The following is a 23,339-nucleotide window of genomic DNA, read 5'->3' on the forward strand; positions in this document are numbered from 1 at the left end:
GTCATTTGTGTCTGGAAGTACAAAAAAAGATAAACATTTACCCTTGAAGCTGAAATGATACTCAAGTTGATCTGCATTATCATCATGCTCGTCAGAACATAATTGTGTGTTGTAAGTACAATGGTACACACTAAGCTTCTGTATACATTCATTGTGTCCTTAATTGCAGGCCTATGTGTATGACATCCGTAGCAGCAACTATCTCCACAGATTACAAAACCACTCAGACACTGTGCTTAATGTGGCCTTCAACCCTGCTACACCACAGGTAAGACTCTGATTACTGTTTGTTTTTGTGTATAGATAAATATGCAATGATGTGCCTCAAAAAAATATCTTTGCTTCATATTCCAATGAAAACTGAATGATCTCCTCTGGGACGACTTATTAAGGTGTCTTTGTCTGTACTCACTGCGTAGTATAGTCAACACAATACTTTAAATGTGACAAATGATTTACTTGATGCCACCTATCAGTTTGTGGATTGAACTGAGTTTAACATTTTAGCAATATTCACCTTTTTTTTGTAGGGAGCTAACCCTAGCTAGGTTAGTGAGCAAGGTAGCCTATGTAACTATGCAGTCTATAGTGCGATATCTACAATACTATACAAAAATCTTGAGGTACTGTTCATTTCTTTACATTATGCTATGAAAATAAGAAATAGGTGCAGCATTTTCTTTTTTGAAACATGTGAATTCATGCAAGCCAAAAGTACAGATTCTATAATTCCAGTGATGAAAGTCAATTTTTGGTATGACAATCATTATTCTTCAACACATCTTGAACTCCTCTTTATGTAGTCTTCAGGAATAGTTCTCCAGGCTTCTTAAAAACATCCAAAGCTCTTCTTCTTTGGATGTTGGCTTCCTTTGATTCCGCAAAGATGGACGCAAACTGCTTCAATAATGTGGAGGTCCAAGCTCTGGGAAAGCCTATTCATGACTGAAAGTGTTCAATTGATGGTAATTCTCTACATCCATAATTCCATCAGTTTTGACAATATCCCTAATGCTACTGGCTGAAATCCAGCACCGAGCCATGACAGAGCCTTCTGTGTCTTACAGATGGCTGTACCTCTCTCTTTACCTCCTTCATACATAGAACAACAAATCATTGGGGTGCCAGTTTAGCTCAGTAAGTTCAGCAAGCCTCCCATATATTATAAGGCTAATGTAGAGGTCTGGTTTCAAATTTGCCCCAAGGCCATTTTATGCATTCTTCCCCTAGTCTTTCACTCAGCTTTCCTGTCTTTTCTGCACTTTCCTATCACAATAAAGGCTAAAAAGCCCCCATAAAAATATTGGATTTATCATTCCACAAGACCTGTTGGCACTGATTTTTAGTCCAGTTCTTTTGTAAGTTGGCATAACTCATCCTTTTCTCCCTGATTCTCTGTGACTGGTAGCAAAGTTTAAAACTGGTTCCAGTTAAATTGTCTGTGATGCATAGATACAGCACTGGTTCATCCCTTGAGTTTGGTATTTCTTTGCTTAAATGATTCATAGGCCTGTGTTAAGTTGCTTAACAAACAAAGAAAAAACATTCCTCTGGTGGTTAGGTTCAAGGGCTTTCAGGACTGAAGATGAATGAAAATGAGCCAACGAAAGACTACACACAGCAGGGAACCAAAACACTGCAGCCATCAGACCTAAATAAGCAAAAGCAAACAAGCTGGTTTCCGAGCTGGTTGATTGCTGTACACAACGTAACACATCAAGACAGATTGCTACAGGATCTTTTGTCATTCGTTTTTTTTATCTTTGCTTCCGGTAGCCACATTTTCATGTCTGATACATCTAAGTGTTCAGTCTGGATTCTAGTACCACACCGGAGACTGGAATTACTATAATGGCACTTCAGCCAGTTTTATTATTGGGGCTTCTCCCATTGAAGCGATCATAAGTCAGCAAAACTCTGAAACTAGAACTTCCTGATCCTGCACTTGTTTGACTAGGATAAAACCTTACAGAATCCAATCCTTGGAGCCAGGGCATAGGTGCATATGCATGCAGGAATCTTCAGATCATAGACACTGTGAGCTCTGTACTCAATAGCGTGAATCGTTTAATGCTAAGTTACATCACCCACGGTCAAAATGCCTCAGTAATGAAAAATCATGTGACCTGTGATATCTTTACTCACCTGTGACTCAAAGCTGCTTTCAATTAAAAACAATTATTGAAAGGGTTTAGTTTGTGCTGTCATCCATCCATCTTCTTTTGCTAATGGTTAGGCTGGAGCTTATCAAAGCTATCACGGATCGAGATGCAGAGTACACCCTACCCAGGTTGCCAATCTGTTGCAGGGGTTGTTCTGTGATCTATGAATTATTAAAAGTTATCCACAAGGATTTAAAACTGTTTATCTTTGCCTGGCCTGCCATCAATCTAGAAGAAAACAATTCATGGAATGTGGGGAGTTGCACCAAAGAAAACAGAAAAGATATGTGTTTACTTTGAATTGCCATTACAGTGCTGCTTTATACCAACATGCTTTTAGTGACTAACAACATATATAGTGCCTTTTTAATAAAGCAACGCATTCCTTTGAAAATATCCAAAGCAAGAATACTTATAAAAAATAAAATCTAAAATATAGATTCTATGTTATAATATCACAGCCTTTGCTGAACATCTTTTAAGATTTGTTGACTGTGTTGTCAACTCAAGGCACATGTTTTAAATCTGCATGTCCATTTTTGTAACTCAATTCAGCGAAACTTTGGAGCACAATGATACATTCAGATTTCCCAGCTTGAAAGTGGAAAGCTTGGTTCATAGCCATTATCTGGCTGAAGTACAGTGATCTGCAGAGTTTGAAGACACACTTCATCAGTCAGGGCGTGCTTGCTCAACATTAGTACTTCTGTACATTTTGTTTTACTTGATGGGACAAATCAGAAATTCAGAAACAAGACATGTTGAATCAATAGACTTTATCTTACTTTCCACCACACGTGTCGGGTTGTAGATTGAAATAGTGATATATATCTTATCAGAAAGTAAATATATATAATGTAATAATGATGAACATATACTCTAGTAGTATTTACATTCTCACATTCATGTAACAGGCCTTTGCATACAGAATACATTATAAAAAATGAGGGTTTTGCTGTAAAAACCAGTACAGCCTTGCCACAAACTAGGTCAAACTAGGCTGAAAGTTGATATAAGAATTATGTTGATGTTAAGACGTACAGGCATCTAAATGTTTAGTTAGGTAATTTATCTGAGTCTTGTGGATTAGTCAAGTCATTTTTGCCTGTTTTGTTGAATTTTAGTGGACGTCACAAGTTTAGCTTACTGGTAAATTGTCCTCTGCATTTTGTCAACCAATTATCTGATTGCGGTTAGTACACAGCTGGGCACAGTTGCATGCATCCACCACAGATCGCTGTTCCCAAAATGATTTCAGGGTGGTTTGACAAAACCCGTTTAGGGAGGCAGTTTTGCTCAGTTGTCATTGGAGATGGGTCTGATGACATAAAAGCTCAGTAAATGTTATGATTCCATCCATAGCACTGGTATGACTTTATTTACTGGTTCTCTAATTTTTCCTCAGTTTCTCCAAAAGTTCAGTAACTCCCTTTGTCCATAATTTTGCCAGATGTGATCATTAGCAAATCTTGTTTGCTTACTTGTGAAGCAGATAGTTTCTTTTAACCCTGCAGAAGTGCCTGTTCACCTGGTGCTAACTTATACTTTGCTCAGATTACCTATCTGTGGTTTAATTTTTGTGAGCCAAAAGCAATAAGTCAAAAGTCATTTTAAGTTCAAGAAGTCCTGAGAAATGGCCGGTTAGTTCTAAAGTTAACCATGTGATATATTGGAAATATGCTATGCTCATGCTTTCTCCTAAGACAAAGTGCTGGCAAAAAATGTCCCTAACCTGTGTTCATCTTGCTGTTGATCTACATTTGAGGGCCAGATGTTCTCCATATTTACAGCTGTGAGAAACCTCTGATGGGAGACACAGACAGATAAGGCAATGCATATTTTCCACTCATTTATCACTCATGTTTTCCACCTGAATACTTAAAAGAGAATCAAGCAGACAGATCCACCTCAGGGTTTATTCCCTTAGGTTTATTCCTGTACTTTAGTTTGTAATTAGGGATTTTAGCTTTTATTGTCACTTCACAATGCTGTCTTATAAAATCGTGTGGGAGTTGCATTGTATGCAGCTGTAAATTTGTTTGCAATTTGTTTGCTTTCTCGTGTTGAACCTTAATGTGCTATTGTGTAAATTAGAGCAGAAGGATTTTCACATGCAACAGGGGTGTTCTTGTCATTCCTTGCATATAATACAAAATAGGATGTTCTTTTTTTCTTTTTTGAGATTACAATTTAGTAGTGCCTTTAAACAAGGCAGTCATGCTACTGTATCCACAGGTACTTTTTCCATTGAATTTGGAATTTTGGATTCATGTGTAAAGAAAAATGTTTTAGCCAGAAGTGAAGAAACGGGTTACTGGGTCAGATGAGGGGCACAGATTTCATGGCGCTGCACACTGTTTGGATTACTCATATTTCTGTTCTGTGTCATCCTGACCTGCTGATAGCTTGACTATCAGCAGGTCAGGACTGCTGATAGCTTGACTATCAGCAGTTCACTTCAAAAGAGGGTTCATTATTGGTGTGGAGCTGTTCTCATCGAGACGACCCCTCCTAACTACAGTTTTATCAGTGAGGCCAGGGTGAGCAGGAGAGGAGGAGGGGTCGCTGTCTTATTTAATGAATCATTTCAATGTAAGCAGCTATCTCCTGGAAGTTTTCAGTCTTTTGAATATGTGGCTTTACAGCTGAAGGCCCCATCCAAAGTTGTGTTTCTTAATGTTTACAGGCCTCCCAAATACTGCACAGACTTTTTTAATGACCTCAGTGAACTGCTGTCTGTGATCTGTGTTGATTTCGACTGTGTAATTATTGTTGGGGATTTTAACATCCATGTGGACAACCCTCAGGACAAAGGGACTAAAGACCTGAGTAACACTCTGGGCAACTTTGGGCTGACTCAGCATGTAACAGAGGCCACACATAATAGAGGACACACTCTCGACCTACTGATCTCCAAAGGCCTGAGCATTTCAAACATTACTGTGTCTGATGTGGGCTTATCTGATCTTTACTGTGTTTTCTTTGAAAGTAAAATCTCAGCCCACACAAATATATCAACAGCAGTGATCACAAAACGGTGTATAACTGAAGACAGTAGTGAGATCTTTAACCAGGTCTTCCCATTAACACCTGACCTGTCCAAAGGTTCAGTCAATGAGCTCGTCAATAGCTTTAATGCAAAAATGTTAAATGTAATGGACACTATTGCCCCCATTAAGGTGAAGGTTATCTCTGGAAGGAAAAAGTCTCCATGGAGAAACTCCACACTAGTGAAAAATGAAAAAAGAGAGTGTAGGAAAGCTGAGCGCAGATGGAGAAAAACAAACCTCCAGGTTCATTATGACATCTATAAAGAGAAACTTCACAATTATAATTTACAACTGAGGAGTGCAAGAAGGTCCTACTTCTCTGACATCATCACTAAAAACAGCCATAATGCTCGGGTCTTATTTTCTACAGTTGACAGGCTAACAAACCCTCCTGTGTCAGTGGCAGCTGAACTTCATTCAACCATGGCCTGCAATGACTTTGCCAAATTCTTCACAGACAAAATCCAAAAGATTAGACAAGCAGTTGGAACATCAACAGCAGATCCAGGATATGTACTGTGTCCACCGAAAAGCTGTTTAAACACCATCAAACAGTTTCACCCTGTTAACAGCAAAGACCTGGAGGACATCTTAGGTCAACTGAACTCCTCCTCCTGCTGTTTAGATGTCCTGCCAACAAGTTTTTTCAAAAAGGTCTCAAAGACTTTAGAGTCAGACCTGTTACAGATCGTCAACTTTTCCTTAATGTCAGGTGTGTTTCCAGAACCACTAAAAACTGCTGTAATCAAACCTATACTGAAAAAGGACAATCTTGACAAGACACAAATGAACAACTACAGGCCGATCTCAAATCTCCCATTTTTAAGTAAGATCATTGAAAAAGCAGTTTCTCAACAGCTCAATTACTTCTTAACACAGAATAACTGCTACGATGCCTTCCAGTCAGGTTTTAGACAGAACCACAGCACTGAAACCGCTCTGACAAAAGTGTTTAATGACATATGTCTGAATACAGACAGTGGAAAAATGTCAGTCCTAGTTTTACTGGATCTCAGTGCAGCATTTGATACAGTTGACCACAACATATTACTCAAACGACTGGAGAACTGGGCAGGTCTTTCAGGAACTGTACTAAACTGGTTCAAAACATACTTAGAAAACAGGAAATACTTTGTATCAATAGGTAACTTCACATCTGAGCAGACAAGTATCACATGTGGAGTTCCCCAAGGTTCCATCTTGGGACCCCCTCTGTTTAACATTTACATGCTCCCACTGGCACAGATTATAAAGAACAACAAAATAAACTACCACAGCTATGCAGATGACACACAAGTATATATCACAATGTCACCAGGAGACCGAGGCCCTGTACAGGCTCTTGGTAAATGCATTGAGGAAATCAATGACTGGTTGTGCCACAATTTTCTCCAACTAAACAAAAACAAAACTGAAGTAATAGTCTTTGGCGCCAAAGAAAAACGATTACAGGTCACCAGAGAACTTCAATCTATACATCTAAAAACCACAAACCAGGCGAGAAATTTGGGTGTAGTGATGGATGCAGACCTAAACTTAGAAAAACACATTAAGACAATAACAAAGTCAGCTTACTATCACCTCAAGAATATTTCAAGGATAAAAGATCTGATGTCTCAACAGGACCTGGAAAAACTAGTCCATGCATTCATTTTTAGTAGGCTTGATTACTGTAACAGCATCTTTACAGGTCTACCTAAAAAATCAGTCAGACAACTACAGCTCATTCAGAACTCTGCTGCTCGAGTCCTCACTAAGACCAAAAAAGTGGACCACATCAGTCCAGCTCTGAGGTCTTTACACTGGCTACCTGTCCGTCAGAGGATAGACTTTAAAGTTCTGATGCTGGCCTATAAAGCTCTGAATGGTTTAGGACCAAAATACATCAATGACCTCCTGACCCAGTATGAACCTTCCAGATCCCTCAGGTCATCTGGATCCGGTCTTTTATCAGTTCCCAGAGTCAGAACCAGACACGGAGAAGCTGCATTCAGCTTTTATGCTCCTTATATCTGGAACAAACTCCCAGAAAGCCTCAGATCAGCTGAAACACTCAGTTTATTTAAATCCAGGTTGAAGACTCACCTATTCTCAGCTGCATTTGAATAAAGCACCAAATCCACACTTTTAAGCTTAAATTTCAAAACTTACACTAACTACTGATCTTATCTATTTCTGATTTTATCTGTTTTGGTTTTATATACTGTTTTGTTTGTTTGTTAAGCTTAAATTTCAAAACTTACATTAACTACTGATTTTATCTACTGTTCTGATTTTATCTGTTTTGATTTTATATACTGTTTTGTTTGTTTGTTTGTTAAGTGGGTTTAGAGCTCTGGGTAGCTCCCCAGCTGGGTCTAGACTGGGTCTAGAGAGTATTTTAAATTCAGGGAATTTAAAATAGAAAGTAGCTCGTCCACAGAAGGACTGGTAGCTCCCCTTACGATAAGGGTTCAGATCGCGCGAACAGGTGTGGGATTAGAGCTCTGGGTAGCTCCCCAACTGGGTCTAGACTGGGTCTAGAGAGTATTTTAAATTCAGGGAATTTAAAATAGAAAGTAGCTCGTCCACAGAAGGACTGGTAGCTCCCCTTACGATAAGGGTTCAGATCGCGCGAACAGGTGTGGGATTAGAGCTCTGGGTAGCTCCCCAACTGGGTCTAGACTGGGTCTAGAGATTTTAAATTCAGGGAATTTAAAATAGAAAGTAGCTCGTCCACAGAAGGACTGGTAGCTCCCCTTACGATAAGGGTTCAGATCGCGCGAACAGGTGTGAAATGTGTGTGTTTAGTTAGTTTGTTTGTTTGCTTGTTTTAATCAATTTTAAATCATGCTTTTTATTTGTTTTTGTTTCTAATGTCTCTGTAAAGCACTTTGAATCACCTTGTTGTTGAATTGTGCTATACAAATAAATTTGCCTTGCCTTGCCTTGCCTAGATGAGCTCTTCTAAGCATCTGTTGAACCAGTTGTTACTCTCTTTGTGAAAATATCCCTCTTCTTTGTCTAAAGAGCTTGGAAAGAAAATGGTTCATCTTCTTCAGTTTTTAGAACTGAAGAAGCTTCTCGGATGAGAGGTGAAACATCTTCAAGAAACTTAAAGAAGTCCAGACGCTTTTCGTTCCAAGCTCTTTAGACCACGATGACCTGGATGACTGAGAACCTTTACAGACATGTCCCTCTTCTTTCTGACACTTGATCTTTAAGTTAAGGACCTTGTTCATCTAAACCTCAGTGAGTAATTTAGCAAACAAACTGAAGCCAGCTGATGCTTAAAGTGTTTTTGTTTGTGTTGCTTTTTTGCCTACTGATGCCTTATCAGTAATTTGGTTTAGCACATTGGAATTTTTTTCCTATAAAAGTTGTTAGTAAAGCGGCGGGGCCAGACGGTATCACCGGCCGTCTGCTGCGCTGCTGTGCTGACCAGCTAGCAGGTGTGTTCACTTACATCTTCAACGAGTCCCTGGCGAAGTCTGTGGTCCCCACATGCTTCAAAAGATCCACCATCATCCCTGTGCCCAAGAACAGCAAACCCTCATCCCTGAACGATTACCGGCCAGTTGCACTGACCTCGGTAGTAATGAAGGTGTTTGAGAGGCTGCTGAAGAACATCATCTCCTCCTCCATCCCAGACACCACAGATCCGCTGCAGTTCGCCTACAGATCCAACAGATCCACAGAGGATGCCATCGCCCACGTCCTACACACCACTCTCAGCCACGTGGACAAGAAACAGGGTAACTATGTGCGAATGCTGTTTGTTGATTACAGTTCAGCGTTTAACACAATAGTGCCCTGCAGACTGTTCACAAAGCTGAGGGATCTGGGACTTAACAGCCGTCTGTGTGCATGGGTGTTGGACTTCCTCACTGGCAGAACTCAGGTGGTGAGGGTGGGCAGGTGCTTCTCCAACAGCATCACCATCAACACAGGAGCCCCTCAGGGATGTGTCCTCTCGCCACTGCTCTACTCCCTCTACACTTCAGACTGTGTGGCCACCCATGGCTCCAACACCATTGTGAAGTTTGCTGACGACACAGTGGTGTTGGGTGCCATCTCCAACAACGATGAGGCGGCCTACATGGATGAAGTGAAGAATCTGGCATCGTGGTGCCAGGACAACCACCTCCAGCTGAACGTCAGCAAGACCAAGGAGCTGGTGGTGGACTTCAGAAGGGGTCAGCACAGAGACTACAAGCCCATTATCATCAATGGAGCTCCAGTGGAGAGGGTGCAGTCCTTCAAGTATCTTGGTGTCCACATCTCCTCAGACCTGACATGGGCTGCCCACATTCAGGTCCAGACCAAAAAGGCTAGGCAGCGCCTGTATCACCTACGACAACTGAGGAAGTTCAGGGTCTCTCCAAAGATCCTCAGGATTTTCTATTCAGGTGCTGTGGAGAGCATCCTCACACAGAACATGACATCGTGGTTCAGGAACAGCTGTGTGAAGGACCAAAAAGCTCTCCAGAGAGTGATCCGTACAGCAGAACGCTGCTGCAGGATTGCTCTCCCCCCGCTTCAGGACACCTACACCAGGAGATGCCGGACTAGAGCAGCGCAGATACTGAAGGACCCGTCCCATCCTGGCAACAAACTGTTCCAACTTCTGCAATCTGGTAGAAGGTTCCGCATCTTCCGAGCTTCTATCCCCAAGCCATCCGTGCCCTAAACACACACACCCGCCCTCTCACATCATCTATAATTGACTGAGACAGGACTCTTCCAGACACTAAACCAAGGCACAATGTACATTTCAATTCCTTTAATTTTAAATATGTTTATATTGTCTATCCTGTAAAATAGTCAGATATCTATTCATATTAATGTACAGAATTCACCTGCTTGCTGCTACTACTGCACATTCACCCAGTGTATATACTATATGTGTATATATATATATATATATATATAATGTTCTTCCTCTACACCCCCCCCCCCCCCCCCCCCAATTTTTGCACATGTCGAGGAGCGTGTCAGGCTACATTTCACTGTGTGTTATACTTGTATAACTATGCATGTGACAAATAATAAAGAACCTAGAACCTAGAACCTAGTATCAGTTGTAGATAATTTTGTTTCTGTAGACATAAAATTTTCATTTTAATTACGAAAATTAAAGTTCCCCTAGTCCCCAGTCCCCCCTTCAGAAGGCATGTCAGTGGGTTTAGGGAGGTCCTAAAAGTATTCCCTGACTGCCTGACTATATCCTCAGTTGAATTCAGCAGCACCACACTTACACTGTACACCCTGTGAGGGGAGCTTCGGCTGCCAGTACCCATCAGCTGCCTCCAAAGTCCCACAGGCTAACCAAGCCCGATAGGACTCCGTCTTCAGCTTGATTACTGTGTCCACCATCAGGTTCAGGGATTTTCACCATGACACCTTGCGACCAAAACTCCTTGCAGCTGCCTCGGCAATGGAGGCGCAGAACATGATCCATTTGGACTGAATGTCCCCAGCCTCCCTCGGAATGCTGTCGAAGTTCTGCCAGAGATGGGAGTTAAAGATCTCCCAGACCAAGGCCTTTCCCAGACGTTTCCAGCTCACTGTTAGTATATATTTAGGTGTGCCAGGTCTTTCCAGCATCCACCCCTAACCCTCGATAGGTGATCATCAGTTGACAGCTCAGCTCCTCCCTTCACCCAAGTGTCCAGAACATATGGCTATGTATGATGCCATTACATAATCAATCACTGGCTTGATGCCACATGCACTTAAGGACATATTTATGTGCAAACATGGTGTTTATTTTGGACAAACTATGAGTTCCACAGAAGTCTAATAGTAAAACACCACCTGGGTTCAGATCAGAAAGGCCATTCCTCCCTTACACCCCTTCAGGTATCACTGTCATTGCCCACATGAGCATTGAAGTCTCCCAGAAGAATGACGGTGTGAAGGCGGACCCTCAAGAACCTCACCCAGTGACCCCAAAAAGTTAGTAAGTAAGCTGAGGGGATATAAGAATACCCTCCTCTGCCGCCAATTCTCAATGAAGGCAATTCCAAAGGCTTGCATTGAGGTGAACCCAACTATAACTCAACCACACACACCATCTTAGGGTCTTTCCCCACCAGTGAGGTGACGTTCTATTTCTCAATAGCCAGCCTTGACAGTTGGGGATCAGATCGTCACGGGCCTCTGCCCCTGACTGCTGCTCGGCACACATTGCACCCGACCCATATGGAGCCTCCTGCAGGTGCTGGGCCTACAGGAGGGTGGGCCCAATTTGCTCCTTCGGGCTGCACCCGGCCAGACCCCAAGGCTCCTACAGCTCAGTCATTGGATGCTCCCCCTCTGGCTCCCTCCCCAGGCCTGGCTCCAGCTTAATATTAGACGAAAATACAAACGTTTTTAAATGATGATTTCATTTATCAAGGGAAAAATCAGCCACCAACCTGTCTCGTCGTATGTAAAATAATAAGTGGCCCTTTACAGGTATGGACTGAGACAAAAAAATCAGCCCTAGCATCTTTGGTCCAAGCAGGCCACCATGATTGGTCGCAAATGGTCCAGTTAAATATATGCACATAAAAATATTTGAAACTATCATTATGTGTATCAGTTGGTCTGGTTGGTACAGTCGTTGGATTAGCACATCTTAGCTGATACTAGTTAAATAAAAAGTGTAGCTTTTAGTGCAACTGTATGTATATATAATAATCATACGCATACTGTATTTTGTTTCAATTTCAATTTGTTGGATTATTGATATTGAAAGTTTTTCTTTTCTATCAGGTTGTAAAGCTGTTGTTGGATTCGGACATCTTAGTAGCAGTGCATGCATGTGACAATAAAAAACTACTCTTTAACCGTTAGTCAAAGCGGTTATTAGCGGGAGACAGATCGATCAAAATATTGATAGTATTGATGCTCGCACTGGGATTGGATCTCTTTTGTTCTGTTAGGTAACTATTGTGAAAGGTAAAAATCACAGTGATTTTGTGGTCATTAATATGTGTTCAGAATATGCATTTCATGATGATTCATCTCATAATTCATGACATATTGCACTCCTCTACATAGGCTGTCTTCATAGGTTAAGTATTTATATCAGTATTAGTATTGGCAAAAGTGATCCTGTATTTACTTGGAATCGTACTGAAAATTGTGGTTTCACACATCACTAGAAGTCATTAATTTTACTTTAAAATTTGAATCTCTACTTTCCAACCATTTTCTTATCATGTTATTTAGAACTTCCTCCATCTCTTTCTCACTCTGTTGTTGAGACTGCTATCCCTTCTCCTGCACTTCTCTGTTTAGCGCCTCTTGTGACTACGAGGGGGTTGTTGCTGGTACTATTGCTGCTTATATGATTAATTTAATTTACTTAATTTGACATATATTGCACCATTTCACTTTTGTTTGTCCATCATTATCAGCGTCTTCAACAATAAACTCTACAAGGTGCATGAGTGCAATAGGGGCCAGATTTGATTGGGCAATCCAGTGTCACTAATGAACAAATGTGCTTCTGTTAGTGCTTGCATGGCCGGGGTGCAGCAGCCCCACAAGCCGGCCTGTAGCCTGTATAATTATCAACAAAGAAAAAAGAAATATTGACCCATCAGCCCACAAGTACGTTGGCCCACCAGGCAAATGCGTAGTATGCTAGATTACCAGTCCAGCCCTGCCCCCTAAACATAATAACTGGTTAACCACTTTGGCAGCAAAAACTGTAATCAAGCATTTGCAATAGCTGGCAATGAGTCTTTCACATCACTGTGGAGGAATTTTGGCCCACTCTTCTTTGCCAAATTGTTTTTATTCAGTGCAATTCAGTTATTAGATTTAGGGGTCGATTACTTTTCCACATATAGCCAGGTAGATTTGGATAGCTTTTTTCTTTAGTAAATAAAACCATAATTTAAAATTTTAAATGTATCTAATTTTACACTTTGTTTGATGATCTGAAACATTTAAGTGTAACAAATGTGCAAAAAAACTAAAAAATCACTAATGGCTCAAATACTTTTTCACACCACTGTATCTTACTGTAAGTTACTGGACCTCCTCGCTACACGTCTGGTCAGTTTCTGAGTCATACATCTGTTTTTGTTTTGTTTTTTGTTATAATCTACTGTCTTCTTTTAGAGTCTTTGGACTAAGTGAATGTTTTTGAACTCTGAGGTACTTGGTTCTCATTTGCACTTAGTGTGTTGGAGGTAGCGCAGAACCATGACCACTTGCTGACACAATCAGTTGTCTGCAAAACTTTAACACGTACGATCATCCAAACTAAGATGAACAAAGAGTGAGTCATATCTGTGACTTTTCATGCTAAGTGCTTTTCTTGTCTCTCTATGTCAGCTTTTATCATCTTTACTTTTTGCAGCCGGGCAAAAAAACCCCAGCTGTTGTCCCAGTAGACATTTTTACTGTATCATTTTTAATTTGTGGCCATTTGGCAGCTGTTACTCACACAGCAGGGATGGACTAGGATATAAAAGGATCCCTGGAGTTTTTCCCTGAGATGCAGCACAGTACGATCAGCACAATTACAGCTGTAATGAATAGCAATTCAATTTTATATCTTCGTGGTTGCAACTGCTGGTTGGAAAAAGTAGCACATTTGAGGACTCCAGTGAAATAAGATGCACTTTCTGATGCTGTTACATTATTATTTTATTAGTTTACAATGGTTTTTAGGTTATTTAACAGTAAGAATCATTGGTTGTTACTACCTATTTTACCTAACAGCACCACACAAACCAATATATGAGTAATTTTGGTGTGTCACAAATACCAATGATGTCAGCGCAACACTTTGATTCATGTACATTGTACACTCACAGCCACTTTATTAGGCACACTCTTCTAGCAGTGGGTTGACCATTATTTTGCTGTTAGAACTACTGCAGGCAGATTAAACAAGATGCTGGAAACTTTCCTGGGAGATTGACACGATAGCACAGTTGCTGTAGATTTGCCAGCTGCATATCCATATGCAAATCTCCCGTTCTGTCACATTCCAAAGGTACTCTGTTGGATGAAGTTTGTTTGAAGCTTCGTGATATGGTGCATAATTCTGCTGGAAGCAACCATCATAAGATGAGTACACTGAGATCATAAAAGAGATGACACAGGTGGAATGGAGCCTTCCTTTCATGTTGTTTACTTCAAATTTTGACCCAACCATTCAAACCTTGCAGCATAAATTGAGGAAGCAACATTTTTACAGTCTCCCCAGTTTTTGTGAGCCTGTGTGTCGCCTCAGCTTCCTATTGTTAGCTGACACAAGTGCGGTCTGGGTGTGGTATTCAGCAGTTTCTCAAATACTCAGACCAAAGCATCTGGCACCAACAACCATGCCTCATTCAAGTAGACATGTTCAAGTCAACTTTAAGGTTGTGTTGTTTCTACTTGCCCATTGAGCTGCCCATTTGATTGGCTGATTACGGATGGATGGATGGATGGATGGATGGATGGATATGTTTCCTCTTGACCTCAGACATTACCCCCTTCGTACTGTCGCAGCCAGAGAATAAATACAGAGGTGGACTGCTGTCTACTCCAGAATGTCACATTACAGTGAGACACAGACTGAGCTGAGACAGCCTGGCCTGTGTTCAGCACAGCTGGAACTGCAATGAACAGGAAGTTTCAAAGTCACAAGAGACATTTTTAAGTATCGAAACCTTTCACATGCATTAGACAGAACTTCTTCAGTTGGCTGTGGTCTTAGGTAATAATGGTGAACTTCCTTTGTCCCAGTACTCAAAATGTTAAGTTCAGATCTGTGAGTACAATCGGATTTCTCAATTTTTTCTATTTTCTCATTTTATGCAATTTTAATGTTTTAAAGATACACAGATATAAAGATTTACATTTAAAAAATATAAGGGTAAGCGGAGGATATAAAACATTATATTTTATATAACTACTTTCTTATATTCACCCAGATGGTATTGTCTGTTGTCTAATGTCTAAAAGGTTCTGAGTGTGAATATATCCATAAGTTACCAACTATTTATCACCACGAGCAACAGGCTATACATTTCTTTTATTGATCCCATGTCTATGTAAAGTCAAGACTGAGATAACCGTGGTGACCATCTGCCCCTTTTTCCATCTGTCATCTGGATCCTCCTTCAACTCTCAGCATGGTCACTACAGAACATCTTGCTATTTTGGCGTTTGTGAAATTTGTGCTTCACAGCTGATGAATGGCATCCTCTGGGAGGGGAAAACACATTGTTCGCCATATTATCAAATCCTTAGCATTTGTTCATACCGGTTTCTATAGACATATACTTTCTGTCATCCAGAGTGCCAAAATTTGACTCACCATTGAAAATCTAATCCACATTGCTTTCTCAATCGGCATTTTTATTCTGGCTTTGAACTGTTGATTTGTGGTTTCTTTTCCGTGGTGTTGAGCCAGTTGCTAACAATAAATTATGCAACATGCGTGACAAACCATGCAATGGATTTTCTGATCTTACTCAGAATTCCTAAAAAGTTTGGACTTGGACTTTGTTCAACCAAACCTCAAAACAAATGAACAAAACTCTCAAATGGAGCCTCAGGTTATGTGCGTAAGGTTATCTAAAATTCCACAGAAATCAAACTTGATGAAAACTGTGTCTGTCTTGAAAATGAAGCTGTAATGTCAGCCAAATCTGTCATGACCCACAATGACTCCTTTCTGTGTTTCTATAGTAAGTCAGTATTTTTAACAAAAACATCTGATACCAAAGGTCACATAAAACCTTCAGTTACCCTTATTATGTGGGCTTGTTTGGGGCAAAATAAAAGTTTAAGGTTGCAAAGATGTAATGTGTTGGATTCCTTTGGACTTTTCTGTGTTTATCTCTTAACACTACATGCTTACATTGGTGTATTATCACAGTAACAGTGGTTTTGGATCAGAGTTGATCCAAAACCATGGTTGCTACTGTAGCTGTCGTCTAACTCTCATAAGTTTTAGGTCAAGAATGTCAAACTCATTTTACATTGTGGACTGTATACAGCCCACTTAGCTCTTAAGTGGGCTGGAACAATATAACTCCCCTTTCTGTTAGTGTAAAAAAACCTAACTACACATTTAATCCCTAAGAAAATTAAAATGAAGTGCAATTTTAACAATAAGTCTCAGTTTTTCTATATAATTACAAAATCTTGCCTAATTGTGCCACAAATCTGCCATATTAAAGAAATATGTCAGAAATAAATGTGTAAAATGGCAGTAAATGTTCTAGTTGTTCATTCCTCAGTTAAGTCCTGTAATAATAAAGTAGAAAGTTGTTAACTGACTTTTTTAACTTTAACTGTTAACTGTGACCCAACTGGAAAAGTTGGAAATGTCTACAGTTGTGAACAAAAAATGAAAATCAGGAATTCTTCTTTCTTTTTTTTGCTTTACTTTGGTGCAATATGAATGGCCATGGTGGAGGGTTGTTTTTTTTTTTTTTAGGAAAAGCTATAAAACCTATAAAAATACAGTTCACATTTTCCAAAGCCTTCCAGTGGGCCAGATTGGAGTCTTTCCTGGGCTGATTCTGGCCCCCGGGACTTATGTTTGACATCCCTGTTTTAGGCTTTTCAGCTGCCTGGGAGCAAGAACCAGACAGCCTGGCTGTTGTTGATTAAGGTCACTGAGGTGGACGTCATGGTGTACAAAGACTCACGATCACATACTATGCATATTTAGATGTAATATGTTTGTGCTCACTGGGTTGCCTTTATGAGGAAGTTAACTTGTCTCTGGGATTCACACTCGCCAGGAATTCTTTAATGTGTCTATAGAAGAGAAACTGCAACTTTCACCCTTCAAAGGAAGAATGCATCCAGCCCAGTTTAGTGTGTTTGAGTCATCCTCAGACCTCAGCTATTGTGACTCCCTTTCCCAGCACAGGCATCTGTTTGCTGGTAAAGGATTATTTCTCCTGCATAAAACCTTTTTAGTACAAGGGAAAAAATGTTGGACCATTGTTGTACCAAATGTGTTTTTTATCACAACTTGGCAAATCATTGTTTGCCAAGATTCCTGATGTTATCATGCTTTTAAAAAAGATGCTGTCTTTACAGCCATCTCAGGTCTAGATATTCACCATAGGTAAAACTCCCTGATGGAGTATTCCCATTTTGTAAAATGTTGGGTTTTTTTGATTGGTTCTTTGTTTTTCTCCACTTACCTACAAAGGTGTCATATAGAAGATGGACATACTGTGACATCATCCATTGGTTAGGGATGGACCTAACCAATGTTTTTAGTGTCATCATTGAGGTTTTTGAAACATGGAAAGTAACTGGTGGATCTTACTGGACACACTCACTGGTCGCTATTTGTCAATCACATATGAGTCATTATTATCTTGTTGCCCTTTAAGACTCTAGAGGACACCATAATTTACTAAATTAACACCAAGGTCAGAAAGAACTGAACTAAAAAATGAAAGAGAACTGAACAATTAAGAACATCAACTCATCATGTAGATGTTTACTGAGGGTGAAAGGTCAATGTGAGCCTAAGGTTTGTTTTACCCCTGACTTCTATACAACAAGATCTCTTTCTTTTCTTTTCTTTTTGTCAAGCCAGAGGCGTCAGGCACCTTAGCATTCACTTTCACTTTTCAGGCCCCGGAGGCCGTGACTTTATATAAAGACTATGCTCACTTGTCCTTTAAGACTGGGTGGTAAAAATAAACTTGGGTTGAAGTGGCATGAAATAGAGGTTATAACAGCTGTTTGTGAGTTATCTTGAGTTATTTTTCCATAATATGGTATACTTTTAAATTCTGAACAATTGCACATGTAAAAATGTGCTATAGGTCTCACTGCAAAGCCCACATAGAAGGTTTCCCACTGCTTCTGACGAACTGTCAGAGTGCTGAGGTAATGCTTCCTCAGCCTCATCTGCTCTCTTGGCTGATAGAGACATATGATTCACTGTGTACGTCTCACTAAAAATTGTAGTCAAGCATTGATCGTCTGTATTTGTGCTTGTCTGTGTGCAGCCTGCACATGTCATTAAGTGTGTAGTGTGTGCGTGTGTGTTTGCCTACAGGGTGTGGATTAATGCTAGTTTATTGTTGTGTGGGTGCCTTATTAATCTCCAAATGTTTGACTCACTGAGAGTATTGCTGGCAGGAACCTCAATCTCCTTGTTTGAATAAACGAAGTTATATAACAGAGTTAAGGCCTGGCAACATGATGTTTTGTTTTGTTTTGTTTTTTTTGGGGGGGGGGGGGGGGTAAATGGCAAGTATGGAAAATCAAGAATTTTGGTGGGGAACACAGAATGGTCTTGACCTCAATGGTGCTCTTCTTCTTCGGGGATCTAGGTGTGCCGTTATGAAACTCTGTATTCTAAATAGAGAGGTGGTAAAAAGAAGAGTGATGTCTGACACGGTTTTAGAAAAAAAGTGTGCAAAAATAAAAGCGTAATATGATGTCATGCTTTTTCTCTTTTCTTCACAGCTGCTAACTGGGACCCTGGATGGGAAGCTCAGGCTGTTTAAGTCTAGCAGTGGCTCTTCTTTGTCCTGTGACACCAGCGCTGCCGTGCACAGTGTCCTCAACAAGACTGTGTAATTACAGCTGGCCCCTGCAGAACCCATGCAGGTTTTATTAATGCAGTCCCAAGTGGGATTTTCATTGGGAAAGAAGAATTTAAACGTTTTCTTTTTTTGCTCTTGGTTTAATGAAAAACAGGTAGAGTTATATAAAAATGTTCTCTTGTGTGTTCTTCCTCGGTGCTTAAAATTGTCAGTAGAAACCAGCCATTTCAGATCATTCGTCTTTGTTAAACTTCCTGCCCATGCTTCCAGCGCATTTCTTATTTAAAGGGAGCACGCTGCTTTCTTTGAACTCATTTAGCTGCATTTTTGTGATGTACGATTTAGTCAATTAAACATAATATCGCTAAATTTGCCAAAAACAATTATTATTAGCAGTTTTTCACATCTGTTGCACATTCTGAATGGTCAAGCATAACGTTTAGTTTGTTCAGTATGTGGAACAGATGTACTTCTTATATCGCTGGCTGTGACCTCCACTTAGCAGATCAGCACGTAGAGCTATGACATCAACTGGGTGCAACCACTTTGGCTGCCAGACACACAGATGCTCCTACTGTTCATACTGATGCACCCATCTCCATTGTTTGTGCTGGATGTTTAGTCCTTTCTACCTTAGTTACAACAAACTGTCAGGTACTCTAATACATAGTAGAGGATATAAAGGCTCAATGTGAAATTTGTTCAAAAATTGTTGAATTTGTTGAAAAATTGGTTTGCAACAACACTATTTACAAAAAAGCTGGCAAGCTTAAATTTCTAAGGTTTCCCATTTGATGCAAGATTCCAGTTTATTTTCTGTGAGCTTTTTAAAAACACATTTGTGATGTTACAGTCTTGTGCCAAAATAGATTCAATTCATTCTTCACCTCAAAATTCTACAAAACAATTTAAATCTATTAAAAATATATTAAAATATAACATGTATATTCTGAGCCTTTGCCATGACACTCTGAACTGAACTCAGGGGCATCCTGTTTCTGCTGATCAGCTTGATTGGAGTCCACCTGTGGTAAATTAATTTGATTCAACATGAAGGTACGCACCTGTCTACATAAGGTCCCATAGTTGACAGTGCATGTCAGAGCACTAACCAAGCCATGACGTTTAAGGAATTTTCTGTAGACAGAGGAGAAGGTCCAGAAGGACAACCATTTCTGCAGCACTCCAGTAATCAGACCTGTGTGGCAGAACAGCCAAACAAAAGCCCCACCTCGGTAAAAGGCACATGACAGCCAAAAAGTCTGCCCAAAAGCACCCTAAGGACTCTCAGATCAGAGAAACAAAATTCTCTGAAACAAAGATTAAACCCTTCGGCTTGAATGCCAAACATCATGTCGGGAGGAAACCAGCCACTACTGATCCCTTGGCCAATACCATCCCTACAGCAGAGCATGGTGGTGGCAGCATCATGCTGTGGGGATGTTTTTCAGCAGCAGGAACTGGGAGACCAGTCAAGATCAAGGGAACGATGAATGCAGCAATGTACAGAGACATCCTTGATGATAACCTGCTCCAGAGCGCTCTGGACCTCAGACTTGGCTGAAGGTTCAGCTCCAAACAGGACAACAAACCTAAGCACACAGTCAATATAACAAAGTAGTGGCTTCAGGACCACTCTGTGAATGTCCTTAAATGGCCCAGCCAGACCCCACTAAGTCTCTATTCTTTTGTGTCATTCTTATATCTCCAAACAAGGTGACAGATTAATATGTTTTCTCTTACATTTCAGTATTTCAGTATTTATTTATTTATTGTCATTGTCAAGAACAATGAAATTGCGTTTGGGGCTTCCATACAACCCAAAAAAAAAAAAAGAAAATAATAAATACCCCTTAAAACCCAAGTGTACATATTTAACCCAGTGTGACTCCAATGCAATAAGACAATCCTTAGCAATAATGTTCGTAGAAATTCAGACAAAGACCTGAGAAACATGACAAAATACAACAATGCAACCCATTCAATATTATTGTACTGTGAGATATGATATCAGATATGATAGTTATCTATTTAAGAAAGAGGGGGGGGGGGGGGGGGCAGGAGGGGGAAGAGAATAAAGATATGATGCACCAATGCAGACCAGTTCATTGCTATTAATTGATTTGGAAATAAAATCAAAAATAATTTTTGAAGTCACAAAGTCATCAATCCTATATCGCATGTCCTCTTAGGTTCAACATTAAGATATTCTTTCTATCTCAAGTTTAATACCACAGTTTATTGCTAAGTAACGTTTCCTGGTGATGTTTAATTTTCTTTGGAAAAACAGTCTCCTGCTCTGCTGCTCCTGTCACCTCCACCATATTATAAGCCTTAACTCAGTCTTCAGACAGAAAGGAGGAATGCTCATCCCCCATCTGCAGGGGGACATAATTTCAAGCATCACTCATCCCCTGTCCATTAGGAAAAGATATCAGAGTTGATGCATTATGTGATGGCGCTAAATCCACTGATAGTATGCTCAGTCTTAACTTCCTCAGACTGTTTTCCAAAAACTGCTCATCTGTGTCTTGTCCCCTGTCCAGTATTCTGTATTTGATTTACTCTGCCCTTTTTGGACTGCTTACTTTAATTGATACCAAGGCAGGCTGTCTGTGAGGATGTGCAGTGCGATCCTCAGCTAGATCATGAAGTATAGCTTTGAAGTTGCACAGTATCAGCTGCCAGATATGGATAGGATTTATAGGGTGGTACCTCTTGCTTTGTCATGCATTACATTATGTATGTACTGTGTGTGTGTGTGTGTGTGTGTAGGTGCGTGTGTTTATGCCACAAAGATAGGTATGTACTGGCAACGCTGCATTTTCCCTGTCACGGTGAGCTTTAGTGTTCCTGCAAGTAGGAGACACTTTTTATCGGAGCAGAACGATAAATTGTCTTTGGGGTAAATTTACGCAGCCATGTTCTTTCTCTATTTTCGTCCTGGAATGTGTGTATTCAGTGTCTTTCCTTGAATTAATTAACCTGAATTCAGTGAGCATGTGCTCTCAAAACAAAGTAATATATTGCCATATGTGCAAATCCTTTGTCTGTGTGAGGTCATTTTGGGTCCACTCCCTTCATCGAGCTCACCACTAAAGAATGAAGTACACTTGAAAATAAAAAGGACTTCAATAATATCCACACCCAAACATTATGAGTGTCCAACATTCAATCTCTCACAGTCTTTTGTCATTGAAACTGACAGAAAGAAGAACTTTGTCTCCAGCTTTGGAATTATTAGATGCTGGATATGACAGCACTGAACATGGTGTAACGCTGGAGGAAGATATGCAGAGCCCTCAGCATAATATACAAATGTGTAGGTGTCGTTCCCCGCTATGTGGTTTGGTGGTCTTTTGGCTCGCTGGTCACAGTCTCATCAGCACTCTGAACACATTTCCCTTGGGTCATAATGAGGCACGTGAACTTTACTGATGATCTACAGACTCGTGAGGATTTCTGCTCTTTTGTTCTCAAGAGTTCAAAGCTAAGGGAGTGGACACGTGTCAAAAACTGCTGTTCTGCTCTCTCAGTTCATTCCAGTATAAGCAAAGCTAACGGAACAACGTATAATGTTCTATAAATTGTGCCAAAGAAATCCAAACTGATGATATCTGTAATGATTTATATTCTATACGTAAATTACAGGAAAAATAACTGAGATTCAGCTCATACGCAATCTATTTAATGAGAGTCTTCAAATGTTCAGACACTAATGATGGTATCAGTCATCGAGCATCAGTGTGCTACAGTGGAAGCAACGATACAACCATAAGCTGTACATAAAAGATGGAAGTAGCTAACGTGACCTTTATGCATTATGTTAGCTACTTCCATCTTAGTTTGTTCCACCTGATAATGGCATTTTGGCATCTTCTTGAAACCAGAGGTGGCTCAGACTGAGAAGCCAGCAACAGAGGATTCTCATACGGAAGCAATTTGGGAATCACAAATAGCTACGTCTGGAAACATAACCCAATTTATCTTGTAGTTTACTCTGTGTGATTATAATTTACAAAATGAACATAATTCTCAATAATTCTCAATAAGATCAACAACTCACTGGGAAAATATTTACTGAGGAGATAAATCAAGCAAGAAGTAGGGTCAGTTTCTCATACAATTCTTTTCAAGTAGACCTCTTTTTCACCTGCTGTTGACCATTATAAGGACAAGCAGGTTTGTGACACTTATGGATTGACTATACTTGGACCAGCATGTTACTTCCATTGCTTTTTAGCCTGTGGGGACAACATCCATACATCCATTTTTCCTACTTATGTGGGTCCAGATCACCATGGCAACAGCCTAAGCAGAAATGCCTAGACCTCACTCCTCCCGGCTATCTCACCAGCAGTTCTGGTGGGACACCCAGAACACCAAGGTGTTCCCAAGCTAGTCAACAGTCGTAACTTCACCAGCGTGTCCTTGGTCTCCTTCTGCTAGGACATAATTGAAACACTTGAAACACAAGGTGCCCAGGAGTCATCTGACAGATGCCCAAACCATCTCAACTGGCTCCTTTCCTTGTGGAGGAGTTGCAGCTCTGATCTGACACTCTCCAAAATGGCCAAACTTCTCATCCTTCCTCTAAGGGAGACCTCAGACTAGCACGGCGT

At 40.4% G+C, this 23,339-nt stretch overlaps 1 protein-coding gene across 2 annotated transcripts in view; it reads left to right on the forward strand.

Annotated features, from left to right (window-relative positions):
* wdr27 (WD repeat domain 27) overlaps positions 1 to 21,738 on the forward strand; it is a 53,087-nt gene extending 31,349 nt beyond the window's left edge. For both annotated transcript variants that reach the window (XM_080869844.1, XM_080869845.1), the window contains exons 23-24: positions 170 to 268; positions 18,638 to 21,738. In XM_080869844.1, coding sequence (XP_080725970.1) covers positions 170 to 268; positions 18,638 to 18,751 — 213 coding nt within the window. In that variant the 3' untranslated portion in view covers positions 18,752 to 21,738. The remainder of the gene's footprint in view (positions 1 to 169; positions 269 to 18,637) is intronic.
* Positions 21,739 to 23,339: the final 1,601 nt, after the last annotated feature.

Source organism: Rhamphochromis sp. 'chilingali', assembly GCF_963969265.1.
Source record: "Rhamphochromis sp. 'chilingali' genome assembly, chromosome: 20".
In the NCBI taxonomy this organism is placed as follows: domain Eukaryota; kingdom Metazoa; phylum Chordata; class Actinopteri; order Cichliformes; family Cichlidae; genus Rhamphochromis; species Rhamphochromis sp. 'chilingali'.